This window comes from Cupressus sempervirens, chromosome 5 (genome assembly GCF_028749045.1).
Source record: "Cupressus sempervirens isolate cs-2001-9-10 chromosome 5, ASM2874904v1, whole genome shotgun sequence".
In the NCBI taxonomy this organism is placed as follows: domain Eukaryota; kingdom Viridiplantae; phylum Streptophyta; class Pinopsida; order Cupressales; family Cupressaceae; genus Cupressus; species Cupressus sempervirens.
This window is the reverse complement of record NC_143122.1, coordinates 480,946,796-480,962,451: the sequence shown is the minus strand read 5'-3', so window position 1 is coordinate 480,962,451 and position 15,656 is coordinate 480,946,796. Positions and strand designations below refer to the sequence as shown.

General features: G+C 34.3%; 1 protein-coding gene across 3 annotated transcripts in view; it reads right to left on the bottom strand.

Moving 5' to 3' along the window:
* Nucleotides 1-7,752: 7,752 nt before the first annotated feature.
* The window catches only part of MIK (pfkB-like carbohydrate kinase family protein), a 32,310-nt gene continuing 24,406 nt past the window's right edge, over nucleotides 7,753-15,656 (bottom strand). The window contains exons 2-3 of one of the 3 annotated variants that reach the window (XM_089831415.1): nucleotides 8,442-8,485; nucleotides 7,753-8,390 (exon numbers count right to left, since the gene is read on the bottom strand). In XM_089831415.1, coding sequence (XP_089687541.1) covers nucleotides 8,219-8,390; nucleotides 8,442-8,485 — 216 coding nt within the window. In that variant the 3' untranslated portion in view covers nucleotides 7,753-8,218. Of the gene's footprint in view, nucleotides 8,486-15,656 lie in introns of all 3 variants that reach the window. The other 2 variants (XM_089831414.1, XR_016364795.1) reach the window with 2 other exon arrangements.

Genomic DNA, 15,656 nt, shown 5'->3' with positions numbered 1-15,656 from the left:
ATGTTAAGTTTATCTATGATGATGGTGCCTAATAGAAAAGATGTATTATAATGGTGAAGGTTGAAATTAATCTTGATTTCTTGGGATTTAGATGAAGGATCTTGAATCCTGGATAAAACCCAAGATTAATGATGTTTTGACAAGAATTTCATAATGATTTTATTGTTGGAGCAATGTAAATGGTGACATGTATTTGATAGAAGTATATGTGAGTATAATATCATGACTATGACAACTAAAATGGATAGCACTCTAAATTGGGTACCTTCAATTTTAAATTATTTTTGTAATTGTATTGAATAATGCAATAGTTTATATCTGATAGTGTGTATGATATGAAATAGATAGTAAATGCAGTGGAATTCTCAAAAATTGTGACTCTAGAGAAATTAATTTTGACATTGACAACACAATTATATGAGATGTAACTTAGGATAAATGTGACAAAATAGAATCTTGATGGAATGAAAATTCTAGCAAATGTAATGAAACTTGGATCATATGAGCTATGATTTTGCTTCAATGTGATAAAATTATTTGTTAAAGGTGACATATTGCTTTTCTTTTTGGTGCATTTGATAAGGTTATTGTATTTGAATAGTTCCATGTTTTGGGTGAAAATGGATGAATTCTTTTGATGTATTGGATCGTGAAAACACAAGCAGATTCAAGCACTTGTTTTTTCGTAAGTCTTATACAACATTGAGTTTATATTCATGGATTTCAAGAAAACCCAATATTTCCTTTAGTATGACACAACGAGATAACTCAAACAAGTTACCTAAGGATTGATTATCATAGTTATTAAGATCCAAATCATAGCTTAGTATCTTGTTAGTAGCTAAAATAGTTGTGTCACCCCCAAGCAGGAAACTGTAACGTTTTTGTGAACTAGGTGGAATCCTAGAATGAGCCTAGCAGTAAGTATTGAAATGGGGAGTTCACATTTTGCATCCAAGAGGAACATATGGTGGTTACCTTTGAAGGAGATTCTTCCCCACTTTTGCATGGGTTATTTATTAACTTTTGGAGGTGATCTAGGTAGGCTTCTAGAGTATCATGTATTTAGAGAGTTATTCCCAAGGTCATTCTTCTTCTTCTTCTTCTCATTCTCCTTCTCCTTCTCCTTCTTCTCCTCCTCCTCCTCCTTCTCCTCCTTCTCTTACTTCTCCTTCTCTTGCTTCTCCTTCTCCTTCTCCTTCTCCTTATCCTTCAAGTTTGGGTGAAGAGTCATATTTGGTGTCTAGTTGAGGACTCTCCTCATTGTTATGTGATACTTCTTCTTCAGTCTTCTACACTTCTCCTCCTCCTCCTCCTAGTCATATTTGGTGTCTAGTTGAGGACTCTCTTCACTGATATGGGATACTTCTTCTTTAGCCTTGTGCACTTCTTCTTCTTCTTCTTCTTCTTCATCTTCTATGTCTTCTTCTTCTTCGTCCTCTTCATCTTCTTCTTCTTCTTCTTCTTCTTATTCTTATTCTTTCTCATCACACCTTGCATCGAATTTACTTACATCCTCATCTCTTTATATAACACTTTCTGGGAAAAAAAATTGAAATACTTAACAATGGGAACATGTCCATACCAAAGCTCAAAGGGTGTCTTACCAGACTCATCTATTATTTGTTTGATTGAGTGTGATTGAGTGTGTAGAGTATAGTGCTAACATCTTTTCTCCAAAACATCTAAGGTATATTCCTCTCAAGTATCATGGTCCTTGTTGCCTCTACAATTATTTTTACCTTGTGCTCTACAACACCATTCTGCAAAGGAAATCTAGGAGCATATAACTCCCTCTTGATGTCATGCATTTCACATAATGAATTGAACTCATTTGATGTGAACTCTCTACCTTTTGTGATCTTATTTTTTTATCTTCAAAACTATCTCATTCTCAAATAAAGCTTTTAAGACCTTAAACCTATTAAAGGCTTCATATTTCTCTTTCAAAAAGGTTACACATACCAGTTTAGAGTAATCATCTATCAATAGCATGAAATAAATATCACCTTACAAACTTCTTATCTTAGTTGGACCACACAAATCGGTATAAACAAGATCAAGCAAGCTATTGGAGTTCTCTTTCTTAGAGGGAAAAGGAGATCTAGTTTTTTAACCTATTGACACTCTTTGAAAAACTATCTATATTGTCAAAATTTATATGACACAATCTTTTATGTCATAACCATCTTTCATATATTTGAGCAATCAAACAAGTCCTATGTCTACTATTCAAAAGAAACATATTACCACTTGTCTTGGATCTAGTAAAAATTTTCCATAATCATTCAAGATATTCCACATGTTGCCCTTGAAATAAGACCCATGCTCTTTATCCATCAGCTAACTAAAACTTAGAAAATTTTGTTTCAATCCTTCCATATACAAGACATCATCAGTGTTATTTTTACCATCCAAAGTGATTGAACCTCTACATTTTATCTTACCACCAAAGTTACCTCCACATTTCACTTTTCCACATGCAGACTTCTGATTGTTCACAAAATTTCTCTTTTCAATAGTCAAGTAGTGAGAGCATCCATTTTTAATCACCCATCTATCTTCCCTCATAACCAAAGTAGACAGAGATTTTTTTTGCATTAATGGTTACAACATGAGTCAAAAATTTGTTGTATTCCTTAATGGAAATGAATCTAAACGCATCATCATCCTTATCAAGTCCATCAAATTCAATAACACCTTCATCATCAAGAGCATAATCACATCTTTTCTTAGGCTTGACTCATACTTGTATTTTGGAATTTTATTAGGACATCTAGATGCAAAATGTCCTACCTTATCACAACAAAAATATTTAAATGACAATTTTCATTTCTACTTATTGGTAGCAAGTGCTCTGCTCTCCATTCTCTTTGCAAACTTTTCTATGAGTTCTTCAAGCTCTCTGTCTTCTTCTTCCATTTTTTTCAGCTTTCTTTCCCATTTTTCCAAATCCTCCTCGCAAGTCTATTAATTTGGTATAGTCTTTGCATGTCCTTCCTTCTCATTGTGTCTTTGAATGTTGTCTCATTCTTAGGTAGTGTGCTACCTAATGCACTTATCTCAAAGGCTATAAGCTTTCCAACAAGCTTTTCTCTTGTCACATTTGTCATTGCCCTTATTTCTTAGATAGGTGCAACCTTGTTGTTAGAGGCAAGAGGCAAGGATCTATGAACCTTTGCAACAGCCTCATCTACATCACTATCTCATTGCTTTTTAGCATATAATGTAATAACATCTTTATGTGCTTGGTTCAGTTTCGTTGAAGTACAATTAGATCCCTTGTTACAATTTTGTATGCCACCATCAAACAAGCACTTTAACCTTCATTGGATCTACGAATAAACCCTTGTTTGCAAGAAAAATATTCTTCGTGCAATACACGAATACAAACCCTTCACCATCTTATTTATCATCAATTAGGTCAGAAAAACTTAATCTTCAAACATCCATCTCATAGTGCCACTATCAACCATTAGGATCTTTGTACTCTCTAAAAACATATCTAGATCCATCTTGAACATCTTAAGATCTTAACCATAAGCCTAAAGTGTTTTACCAATCTCTCATAAACCATATTCCTTTAGCATGTTGACCTAGAACATAAAAGTAAAATGTGTAAAAGGTAAATCTTCTTGAATCATCCACCTCAATCCATGTACGCTTCCAAATCATCAAGCACATAGTTCTAGATCATCCTAAGGCATCACTAAGCTCAAATAAATAATCAAATCCATAGCACCCTTCTAGATTTTCTAATTGTTCTTCCCTCACTCGAGAACATTATCACCCTATACTAAAATACTTATAACTACCTTATAGGTTATCAAAATCACAAACCCTTTGAGTTATAGATGCATTGTTATCTCCTTTATGCATTCCCAAGTACGCAACCAAAGATCCTATCATATGTTTTTGCGCAAACAACTCTACAACTTTGTTACACTATTAAACAGTAAATAGCCAATCTTTACTTGAGATGCCATAACTCAACCAAAATGTCATCGACATTTGAAACTTTGCATACAACATGTAGACAACATCTACATCGCTCCATAAGGTGTGCAATTTCTCATCTTAAGTGACATTATTACATGGTTTATCAAAACATTATCTCTTACTAGTGAAAGAATGTAACAAACAATCATATTAAATGATAGACATGTAATATGTATGAATAGACATACAAACTTTAGAATGATCACATTAACATCAAATAATAGACCTGTTGACATCAATGACGATGCATCCAACTTGCCAACAAAAATATAGAAAACAAATGCAACAAACATAAGCTCAAATGCAACAAAATTATTAGTAATTGTGACTAGATTTGAGTTGATGCAATGAAGTTTCTATCAAATGTGATGTTCTACATCTTTTCCTAGACCCGCAAGACACGTCTGCAAAGAAAGTTCGATCAAATGTTAGAAAATAGGGCTATGTGCCCCATGACAGGCGCCAATAAATGGATGCAAATTTATGTTTCACACACAACAATGAACCATTAAATCAAATTGTAAGCAAGATGAAACATGAAAAGACATAAAATAACTCCTTAAAAGCGTCTCATTGCTCTCTAATCTTAAGGACATATTTGATCTAGTTATTTTCTCTCTGTAACAAGTAAGATCTCATAGATGACATCTCAAAATATGAGAATTTGATGAAGATGCAAGCTAAATGCTCTTAGCATGCAAGATATTGATGATTTTCTATAATAATCATGATGAATTATGTTAAACAATGCCAAAAATGTAGCTATTAAATGAAGATCTAAGCCAAATTTTGCTAAATGTAAAGCTATTTGAAGCACAAATAAACTAAAATGTTGAACAATGAGACTAATTATGAACTAAACTAAGCTAGATGAAATGCAAGAGAAAATTCAAGTGTGAGAATGCTCAAATGCAAATGGATGAACTAAACCGACATTGTGCCAATGCTCAAAATGAAGGGAATGTCATTACTCTAAAAATGTTCCTTATTTATAGGATTTGCCAAGGCTTTGGAGTTTGTTTTTTTATGAATGGTCAAGATTGTTTTTTAAAGATGAATGGCTAAGATTGCAAAGGTGTTTAGTGAGTTGTGAGCTTTCATCCCATGGTTGTAATCAAGAGACATGCTTTCCAAGTGTCTTTTTGTGTTTCCTTGCATCTCTACTGAGGAAAATGAGATTTATCAATTCTTTTTTATTTATTACCTTAGTCATGGATGATGTGTCATGTGATGGGCAAAAAGACATTAATGTGTTGAAATTGATTTGTTTTGAATAATTAATTAATTGGTGTGAACTGTGATTAAATAAATAATTCGATTACATAGAAGTATTGTGATTTTCTTAATTAAATTAGCCCAATTTAATTAATGTTGTTCTTGACCATTTTTAACCAACTAACTAACTAACTAATATATATATATATATATATATATATATATATATATAGCCCAACATTTAAAAAAAAAGGCAATCATCAATTAGATTGTTAGTCATGAATATTGAAGTCCCAATTTAGTTGACTATCAATTCTTGATTGACTCTCCCTACAACTACACAGTAAAATATTTTCATATTGAGTAATCCAACGCTATGATATCTTGATAGCTTGTCTTTGTACTATTTAGCTTATTGATGGAAACAAGAGGAAGACCGCTACTCTTGCCAAAAGATAGTATTCCTACCATTCTCAATTGTCCTTTTAGCTCCCTCTTTGATTATACCCCAAGTTTTCATAAAATTATTCCACATAATTGAGCCATGGGAAAATTGGCTAGCATGAATTAATCTACTTTGCTCCTCATTATTCATATATTTAGCTTTACAATTTTTACCAAATCTTTATTACCTTCGAGAAATTAACAACCTATTTTCGTTCCTAGGGCCTTATTAAACAATTTATTCTACTTATTCCAAAGACACCATGTTTAGGGACACATACCTTTTCCCAACTTACTAAAGATATTCTTAAGACATTATTTTGTTCCTATCCATAAGAATTTCCCTTGTATTCACTCAATTTTGTCATCAATAAAAGTAGGGATCTTAAAAAGAAGCTAGTAAAATAGACAAAAATATTTTGCAAGGCCTTTGAAGTTGGAATTTTCCTACTTAAATAAGTAGTTTCACTGTGCAAGTGGATATGGGGTCACCGTGCCAAAACCCCTCTGTTGCAAGCGAGGAGACCTCCAATAACTTAATTAACCAAAACAAAACAAGTGTGGTTACGACAAAATGTTATCATTGTAGGTGTAAGCCTCGCATATTGCATAACTAATTTTCCTACTCACACCTATATACTTATTTAAGTCATTTATTTTTTCTCTTATATCATAGAATTAAGACACTTACTATGATTTTAATATTTCTAAGGTTTCATCATTCAATCTTTTCTCTACAACAAAGTTTTTATTTTTTATAACATCTAATGATTCTCTAGCTTCCTGAGATTCCCTTATTTTCACCCTCGAACTATTAAAAGGTTGGTCAGAACTCTTACACCTAAACGCAAAATAATGAAATAGGAGGGGCCAAAAAAGTTTTCGTATGGTTTATTTATCCCAACATTTACACCTCTGGTTAATGTTGCAGCCTCTCTCTTCGAGATAACCTTTACACAGCGTCATATTATTATTAAATTCCTGATCATAGGATGTAAACTCAAAGACCTTTATAAGATCTTATCGTCAAATCTTCATCTGACAGCCAGGGTGTACCATTACAAGATTAATTAAAAGAACAAGCATAGAAATTAACCACAAGGCCAGACACAAACTGCCAGTAATGTTACTAACGGAGAAAGGTAGGATGCTAAAACATCAAATCAGAAAGACTTGTAAAGATGTTTCTAAGTATCAAAGAAGATTTTGGTGCAGGATATTTTTTATTCTTGTACCAATGGAACAATGAATTTTGCACTATAACACATTATATGCAATTTGAAACATCCTGTTAAACAAAACACATACATGGTAAGTACCAAACTGCATGTTAGGAAACCACCTCTACTTTTAAAAGTGCCTGTAAGTTGCATCCAGCCACCAGGCTAAAATGAATAAACATCCTTCAGCTGTGAAAAGTAGGCATCTCGGTCTGAAAATCATAATTGACCATCTCCTGGCTCTAAAATCGTAGTGTAAGCCTCCACCGTGTAAAAGTCATTCAAAATCGCGAGAGGAATGTCCTATTAAAAGTTGTCCAAAATCTTTTAACGTTAGTTTGAGTGAAATACGAAGTTGAAAACTGTTACAAGGCATTGCTGTTCAGAGTTCCTATTGTTTTTCCAGCTTTTACATCTGAAAAACAGATTAGCTCCACTCCTGGGAAGGGATGTCTTTATAATGTTTGGAATCTTTTTGTTTTTCGAGCTTCTTATTTAATAAATGGACATTATTGATTCATTACAGGTGCTGCTTTTCTATGGCCACAAAAAGCTGAATATAGCCATATTTGAAGAGAACAGGTTTTCCCAGGCACATGTCATCCCATCACAGTGCACACTGGTTATTTTCTGAGAGCTTAAAACTTTTAAAGAGATTTTCTGTGCTCTTGCAATAGATAGGACGAAAAAATTTGCTCATCCAAATAGAACTCACGTATTTAAAGAACAATAAACATTTTTTCTTGTGTTCCTAGTTCCATGGTTCAATATTTTATCATTCTGAATAAAGTATCATTATAGACAGAATTTTCATGTACAGAATTAATGATAGCGGAAAAAAACATAAATGCTAATTTCTTTTAGGACCTTATAATTAATTGGGGAATTAAGTTGTAATTTTGTTATTTTAATCAAATGCAGCTTGTGTCGCAGTCAATCTGTGGAATGTGGATTTATAAGCATTCGTTACATTTGTGATGAGACAGATCGCACATTTGCTGCAATCTTCACTCTCAAGGCTTTGGTGGAATTTTCATTTTCGAATATCTACAATAACATCCAAGCTCATCACTGATTCCATAGTGCATCCCAATAGAATGCACAATTCAAAAACTATTATATACAGGTGAGGGTGCATGGGAAAACCAAACCAGTGAACTTGCGCTCAAAACAAGGATGATTTGGGAAATTTCTTTATTGCATTTATGGATGATTGGTGCTAGTACAAAGAAACTCCCCCAGTTCTCTTCTTGAGTTGAGTTGGAAAACTCCGCTGTATCTATTTGTGAATGAATACAACTGATATCTTTGGTTCTCTTATCTAAATCTTTTCCGACATTTTAATCTTCCACACTGAGCAAGTCAGTCTGAAAATCATCAAGCTTTTCCACTTGATTTGACTTTGGAAGCTCCACAGAATCTTTTTCTGCAGAACTACAAATCCTGTTTTTATTCTCTTCTAACTCTTGTTCTAAAAAGTGATCTTCCATTTTAGGTGACACAGAGAAACCAGATGTATCTGACAAAGTAGAACTGTGCACACAATCTGCTTTTATAAAACCATACATGCTGTTTTTAGTCCTGCTGTCTAAAATGTCATGCAAACTCTGCAAACAAACAAAAATGTGCATTAGAATACATAAATTTGAACCAGCAAAAGGATTGGAAAATAATGACTTCAAGCAGATGAAGATGGTATCCAAACATATAAAACAACAATACTAATAAAAAATAGTTCAAATGCAAAATGTAATTGGAACCACCAACATAAAATCATGCAAAGCTATAGATGATTATAGCACAATGTATGTAATATGTACAATAACGAGGTCGGAAGCACGTAGCAGCCAAGAAACTAAAAAGATTCGGTATTGTTGTAATGCTTCTAATTGATCCAGAAGGCACTACGGTACAACAATTTGGGAGAATATCACCAAACTAGTAGGGTACTTTGACATAGACACAAGCCCATCACCCCTGATTAGAATTCAAAACATTAAAAGTAAGTTGAAAACCCTTCCGTTGTGCTCTAGACTTATCAAAGTGGTTAGTATAGGATAACTTTTAGCCCAAAAAAAGTTTGCCCATCCAACCAAGATGCTTTCAAGGGCCAAAATCATGAAATACATTATGTATAAATTACTTTAATATTCACAAAATAATAATAAGTTTACATAAATTACTTTAGTTGCTCACATGGTGAAGCGCTGAGACTTCCCGAGCGGTCACCCACTCAGTAATACTGCCCTCCCATCTCAGTACTAGTTCAGCTAAAGTGTGCATAACTACTGAGTTTCCACCAAGATTAAGCCCACTTTGCTTGAAACCCCATTTGCAAAACCTTCAGCAAGTGTTGTCTTATGAATCATTCATTATAAAGTCCCTTAAATTCATCAACTAATTAGGAGATATTTTCCACAGCAAATCAAACGGTGATATTGCTATCAGGATTCAACTATGTAGTTTTGAGTCAAACTTATTTGACCCATGTTTCATGAACCCCCTCCTCCCCCAACATGAAAAATTCCATTCCCAGAGATGGGGACATCCCTAACACATCAACAAGAAGCCAGCAAAATATCCCTCCATCATGCCCCAACTACCATCACCACCAGGCAGGGAACATCCTTGGGACCATTGTTGAAAAACTCAAACTCGGGAATAAGTTGGATGGCCCAAAATAATTAATAACTCAGTGAAAAAATTGGCAATAAACTGACACTTTTATCGAACATTTGAATATATATAATTTCTTAAAATATTTTTAAAAGAAGAACACATATCTACAGGTAGAAAATAAAATCGAGACTTAAACATGCATTTGAACATAATGTCCTATTCTTCTAATAAAATAATAATCTAAATACACAAGTATATGTAGAAAAACAAATTGACATTTATATATGCATTTAACATATTATCCTAACCTTTTAAATAAAATAGTAATCTAAATAGACAGGTAAAAGATTATTTTATTAGGTCCGTCTAATCATATATGAGCCATGAGAGGTATTAGGTCCAGTATCCAAGTGATAGTTGATTACTGTAAACAAACGGTTCCACTCTCACCACTATTTTGTAACATAGTCTGGTAGACTCTTGACAAACAGCACAAACAATGTCCGGACAAAGTCTACAAACATCAAACTCACACAAACTAGTTCTATACAAAGTTTGGCTAGAATTCACCTATGTCACAAGGTTCCAGTTAGAATCCCAATTTGGGAAAAATAAAATTCAGATAGAATTCAGCAAGGAAAAATTCAAAATAAATTTAGATTAAATAGTCTTAGGTAAATTTAACTTAAATATAAATAAGTCTTTAAAAAATATTTTTATATTATATTTGAATATTTTATTAAAATTTAATTGAATAAATTAAATTTTTTTGTTCTTTTAATATAAATAGATTTAAAAAATTTAAGTTTAATATTATTAGTATGTAAACAATAAATATATTAAGTATACTATAATATAAAATTTGAATGACTATTAGATTTGCCCACAATGAAGGCACATTTGAACATATGTATGAATTTAACTTGACCTAATGCGACTTTAATTTACATAAGAAATTAAGTTTTTTTGTGAATTTTAAAAACACAAAGTCAAAACCCTACATTGAAGTCTTCCCCTATTTTTAGCCATTATTTTCGAATGCGCCATTAGCCTTTCATGCCATGGTTCCACGGGCTAACCAGGACTTTATAGGGATCAGTACAAGAGTTGACCTGGGCACTTTCTTATCCAAGCCAGAGTTGTTACACTGAGGGATTTATGTACTTAATATTTATAGTAAGTTGACAAGAGCTTGTATTTCTGGTTTTGCAGCATTGGATTTGGAGCATCTTGATGAGAGCATTCCGACAAGCTATTGCGCTTGGCTTTCTGAGTTTGATAGAATATTTATTTTAATACCATAAGATTAATAGTCAATTCATTAGGCCACTTTGTTATTAAAAAGAGACAATAATTAAAAGTGGAATTAGACACAAAGAAATATGAACAGTCAAACAAAGGGAAATGAAGAGAAAAAGAGAAGGATACAAAAGGACCTTTAAAGGCTCATTCTCTTCATGCTTGGATATTGATTTTGGATTCCGATTTCTTCTCTTGAAAAATTGGAAGCTCAGCTTCAGCCAGTTCAAGGACTGAAACCCTCCAGCTGGAAAGCAGTGGACTAAAACCCACTCTCTGTAGTGACATCATATCGGGTATCTCACTTTTGCTTACACATTATTTCTATTCTCCAATCTGACTGTCATTTCTGTATTTACAATTGCAGCTGAACATTATTTTGCTGAGGAATTTGATTGTAACATCCATTGGGAAATTACATCGTTGCTAGTTGTTTGTGTGTAGTGCTGAAAAGTGGAATAAAATTCATTTATTTTCCTGAGGTTTTATGTGCTGGTTTAAACCTGAAAGTTGCAACAATTCTTTGTTATATTTATGAATATTTGTGAGGGGGGAAATTGGGAGAATATCTGGGTGAGATATTTCAATTACTTGAAAGAGTTGATATAAATAAGAAACCCTCTGAAATTTCACTTGATTCTATATGAGGTGAAGCATTTTCAACATTTGTAACAACTTGATGCTTAGGTCTTGTTCAACTATCTCTAGCAAAGGGACCATAGTTGTCACATTTGAAACACTTAATCCTAGAGAGATCCTTCTTCTTAGATTCAGGGGCTGAATCGGAATTCATCTCTATACCTCTTGAAATTCCCTCTTCTTCCTTTCCGTTTAGAAGTATGAGAAGCAAGGACGTGATCTTCTTCATGATGAGATTTTCGCCCATTTGCTCTTGCCTCTAATCTGCATTCCTCTTAAATATAATTAGCTCTTAAACGATCAAACTTGGGTAATCCATCTCTTCCACTAATCCCTTGAATGAATGATTCCCAAGAATGAGGAAGACCGTGCATATCTAACATAACCAGGTGTTTCTCCTCAACTGATCTCCAAAAGCATTTAGTTAATCCTTCAATTCTGTAATCTTCATGAAGAAAGACACAACAGATTCTCCTCTAGCCATTTTGATATGAAGGAGTTGACATCTCAACGCTAGAGGTCTACTAGTGTTGTTGAATTCATACAAGCTTTGAAAACTATCAAAACATCTCTTTAGCAAAATTCAACTTGGATATAATAGGTACCAGATGATCCTTAACATAATTAATCAATATCTTGTCATGATATTATTCTTTCTTCATTGAGTTTTCTCAGTGTCATCAGAAGGTTTACCTACATCAAACTTCACATAGTTGAAAAGATCATTTTCTTCGAGAGCAATGAGGACCCAGAATTTCTACTAAGTTGGATGCACCATCTAGCATACCTTCAACTTTGAGTCCATACACTATTGATGAAAGTTGAAAATAACAAGCTAGGGGGCAAGGAAAGAATATTTTAAAGCTTAGGAGTTCTGGTTCTAGATCTTTACTTTAGACCCATTCTGATACCATGTTAAAATATTCAGAAACTCAAAAATACACAATAACAAATGGCACAAATATTTATCCTAGGAAAACCCTCCACTTGAGGGTGAAAAACTCAGCCACACCAAAAATTCAATCCTTTATTGAAAGCTCAAACTAGATATAATGCTTCACAAGCTTAATTCAATTCACAGCAAGCCCCATGTATTTCACAGCAATAAAATATACACCCCCTCCACGTGAGGGTGAAAAACCCCGCCAGACCAAAAATTCGATCTTTTATTGAATGCTCAAACTTGATAAATGCTTCAAAAGCTTCATTCAATACACAGCAAGCCCTATGTACTTCACGGCAGTAAAATACACAGCCCCTCCACTTGAGGGTGAAAAATCCAGCCAAACCAAAAATTCAATCCATTATTGAAAGCTCAAACAAGATACAGTGTTTCACAAGCTGAATTCAATACACAGAAAGCCCTATGTATTTCACAGCAATACAATACACAGTAAGCCTTATGAAAATCATTGATTCTCAATACAAGAATGATCGGCACATCAAAAGATCACACAGATCATGGATTATTATTAATAATATCTGAAGCAGATACAAATGATTGCTTGATACGGATACGCTGATGTCTCACACATACAAAGATCAGCGTCCCAGCTCCAATGAAATCACACTTCATTACACTCAAAAAGCACAACAACAAAAAAAATGTCACTGCTAGACACACCAAGAATGTCTATGTCAAACGAAATAGACAAAAAGACAGCCGGTAGCAAGAACAACTGACGGCAGTTACACACTTTGCCATTTCAAATTCCCACAATCTTGAGAAGCCACAGAATCACTATTATCTTTAAACCTTCGGCAATACAAGGACAATGAACAATGACTACAGTTGAGGAATTAACTGGAACACAATGAGAACATTCATCACAGGCACACGATTTCTGACTGAAAATCTTCACCAACAACACTAGCACTTTGAACCTCTTATTAAGAAAGGCGGAGATAATATATGAGCCGGCAGCCACTTCAGAGAAACATACAACTCGAACACAATTAGAATGTTCATCACAGGCACATGATTTCCGACTGACCATCTTCACCAACAACACTAGCACTTTGAACCTTTTATTAAGAAAGATGTAGGTAACATATGAGCTGGCAATCGCTTCAGAAACATATGCACATAGACAAAAGCAATAACAGTAGAAAGGAGGAAGTACAGAGGAAATGGATAAAGATAGCACTGAGCAGCAGAGTCTATGAAGGTAACAGAGAATAGAAGAATTAAATCAACACAGATGACCTGAGAAAACTTGAGAGCAAGAGAACAATAGCACAATTAATGCAGGTAACAATGACAGTTCCTGCAGCTATCAAAACTCAACATCAAACACATTTGACATTATTTTTAATGCATTTGCAGGATTTTAAAATACATTAGTTTCCTTGTTTTATGTTTTCAATATTGGATCTAAGTAAATGGTTTAACGAACAACAATCTCACTTAAATTTTATAGGTAGAAAATGAACAACAACAATTCCAGATAGATTTAAATTGGTGGTTTAATGAACAAGAAATTTCACATAGTTTAATTAGGTGGTTGAATTAGCCTGACAAATTTCACTTAGTCATAAATAAGGGTTAAAAAGAACACTTACAAATAAATAAATTTAGTTCCAGTCCAATATCAGTAATGAACACAACGGATTTAGCAGGCTACACAATTGTCTATGATTGTTGCACAGTTATTACTTCTTTCTATGCAATCACCTGATTTTGTTATGCATTTGACTGATCTTTAAGCGCAATTGTTTCAATTGCTGCACAACTGTCTGGTAAAGTATTATTTTTTGTTTTCAGTCAATAACCAGGATTTGAAATCTCTATTATGTTAGGATAGATGGATTTCATATTTACTAATAATCTGTGCAGATGCCTTTTGCAATCGCGGGATGAAGACTATCATTTGAAACTATTCACGGGTTTATTGCGGGGCTAAAAACGAAGATTTGTGATTAGAAACAATGTTTCTGTTTTCTAGCTTGCATCACATCGCCTTGTTTAGCAATAAATGAACAAAAATCTACCTGAAGTGTTTGGTGCACTTGCACATTGTATGGTGGACCTCAAGTGTGCTAAGTATCCTCTCTCCCTGCCTTTGTGGATCCCAGGTGTTAGAAAAAAGCATAACAATACTCATTCTTTTTCTTATCTAAGCGAGGCTTCCATGGAGATTTGTTTCTCTTGGTTTGTCGGCAAGCAATTTTTCTTTTCGGATAGCAAAATAAAAGGGTAGTGCTGTGTGGTTTTCACACCATCGGTCCATTGCAAATGGGGACCCCCTCTTTTTGCTTTAGCAAGTAGGAGTCCTCGTGTTAGGTGGCTTGAGTTGGCAACATTTTCAATTCTCCAAGCCTAAGGGTGAGTTTGAGCAATTTTGGCTCATTGGTAAGTTATGTTTGTCTAGCTTTTGTGTGGGAGTTTTGTTGTCCTTTTGAGGTGTTTTATAGCCTAAGCCCAAGTGGGAGGGTAGAAATTTAGTCCAAGTGATAAAGGTTTACATGCTTGGGAGATGGGAGAAGGATTGTGATCAAAGTGAATTTGATGAAAATTTGAATAGACAAAAAAAATCAAAAAAGAAAAAGGTTCTCAAATGGATAGACAAGTGGATATTCTTCCTATTTGGTTGCGTCCATGTGAATTGAGTCAACTGGTAGTGTTAGGACAATGTAGAATGCATGGTACCACAAAGCATGAGGAGATGCCATAGTTACACTGCCATGGGTGGGGGGCAAAACGAGGGGACAAGTTTCCAAGACGAGGGGACAAAGGGGCCTTAATTCGGAGACGGCAGGGGGACGGCGGCGAGCAACAAGGGGGGTTGTATATATTATACATATGGTACTTGAAATGCTAGTTATGAAAAGGTGTATTGCAATAAAAGATATACAGATGTAAAAGAGTAAATACTTTAACATTACATTGGATTGGAGAATTGAACATCGAACATTAAACGTAAATAGTCAACATCCAAACGCCCCCCATCCTTGGCAAAGGTGGCAAAATCTAGTAGCAACTCTGGGGATGAGGGGCGGAGTCCCCAAGTCTCTAATGCGTCCCATCTCTGAGACATGGGACAAAAGTGAGGGATACATATTCGTGTTACTATGGGAGATACATTGTTTGGTGTTCCTCTTGAGGGTGGACTTGCATTAGGAGGGAGAATTCCATTTTCTCAAGTGTATGAGCCTATGGTGCTTGTCAAGTCAGAACTAGAGTTCCTTGAGTTCAAAGAAGATATCGATAAAAAACCAAGA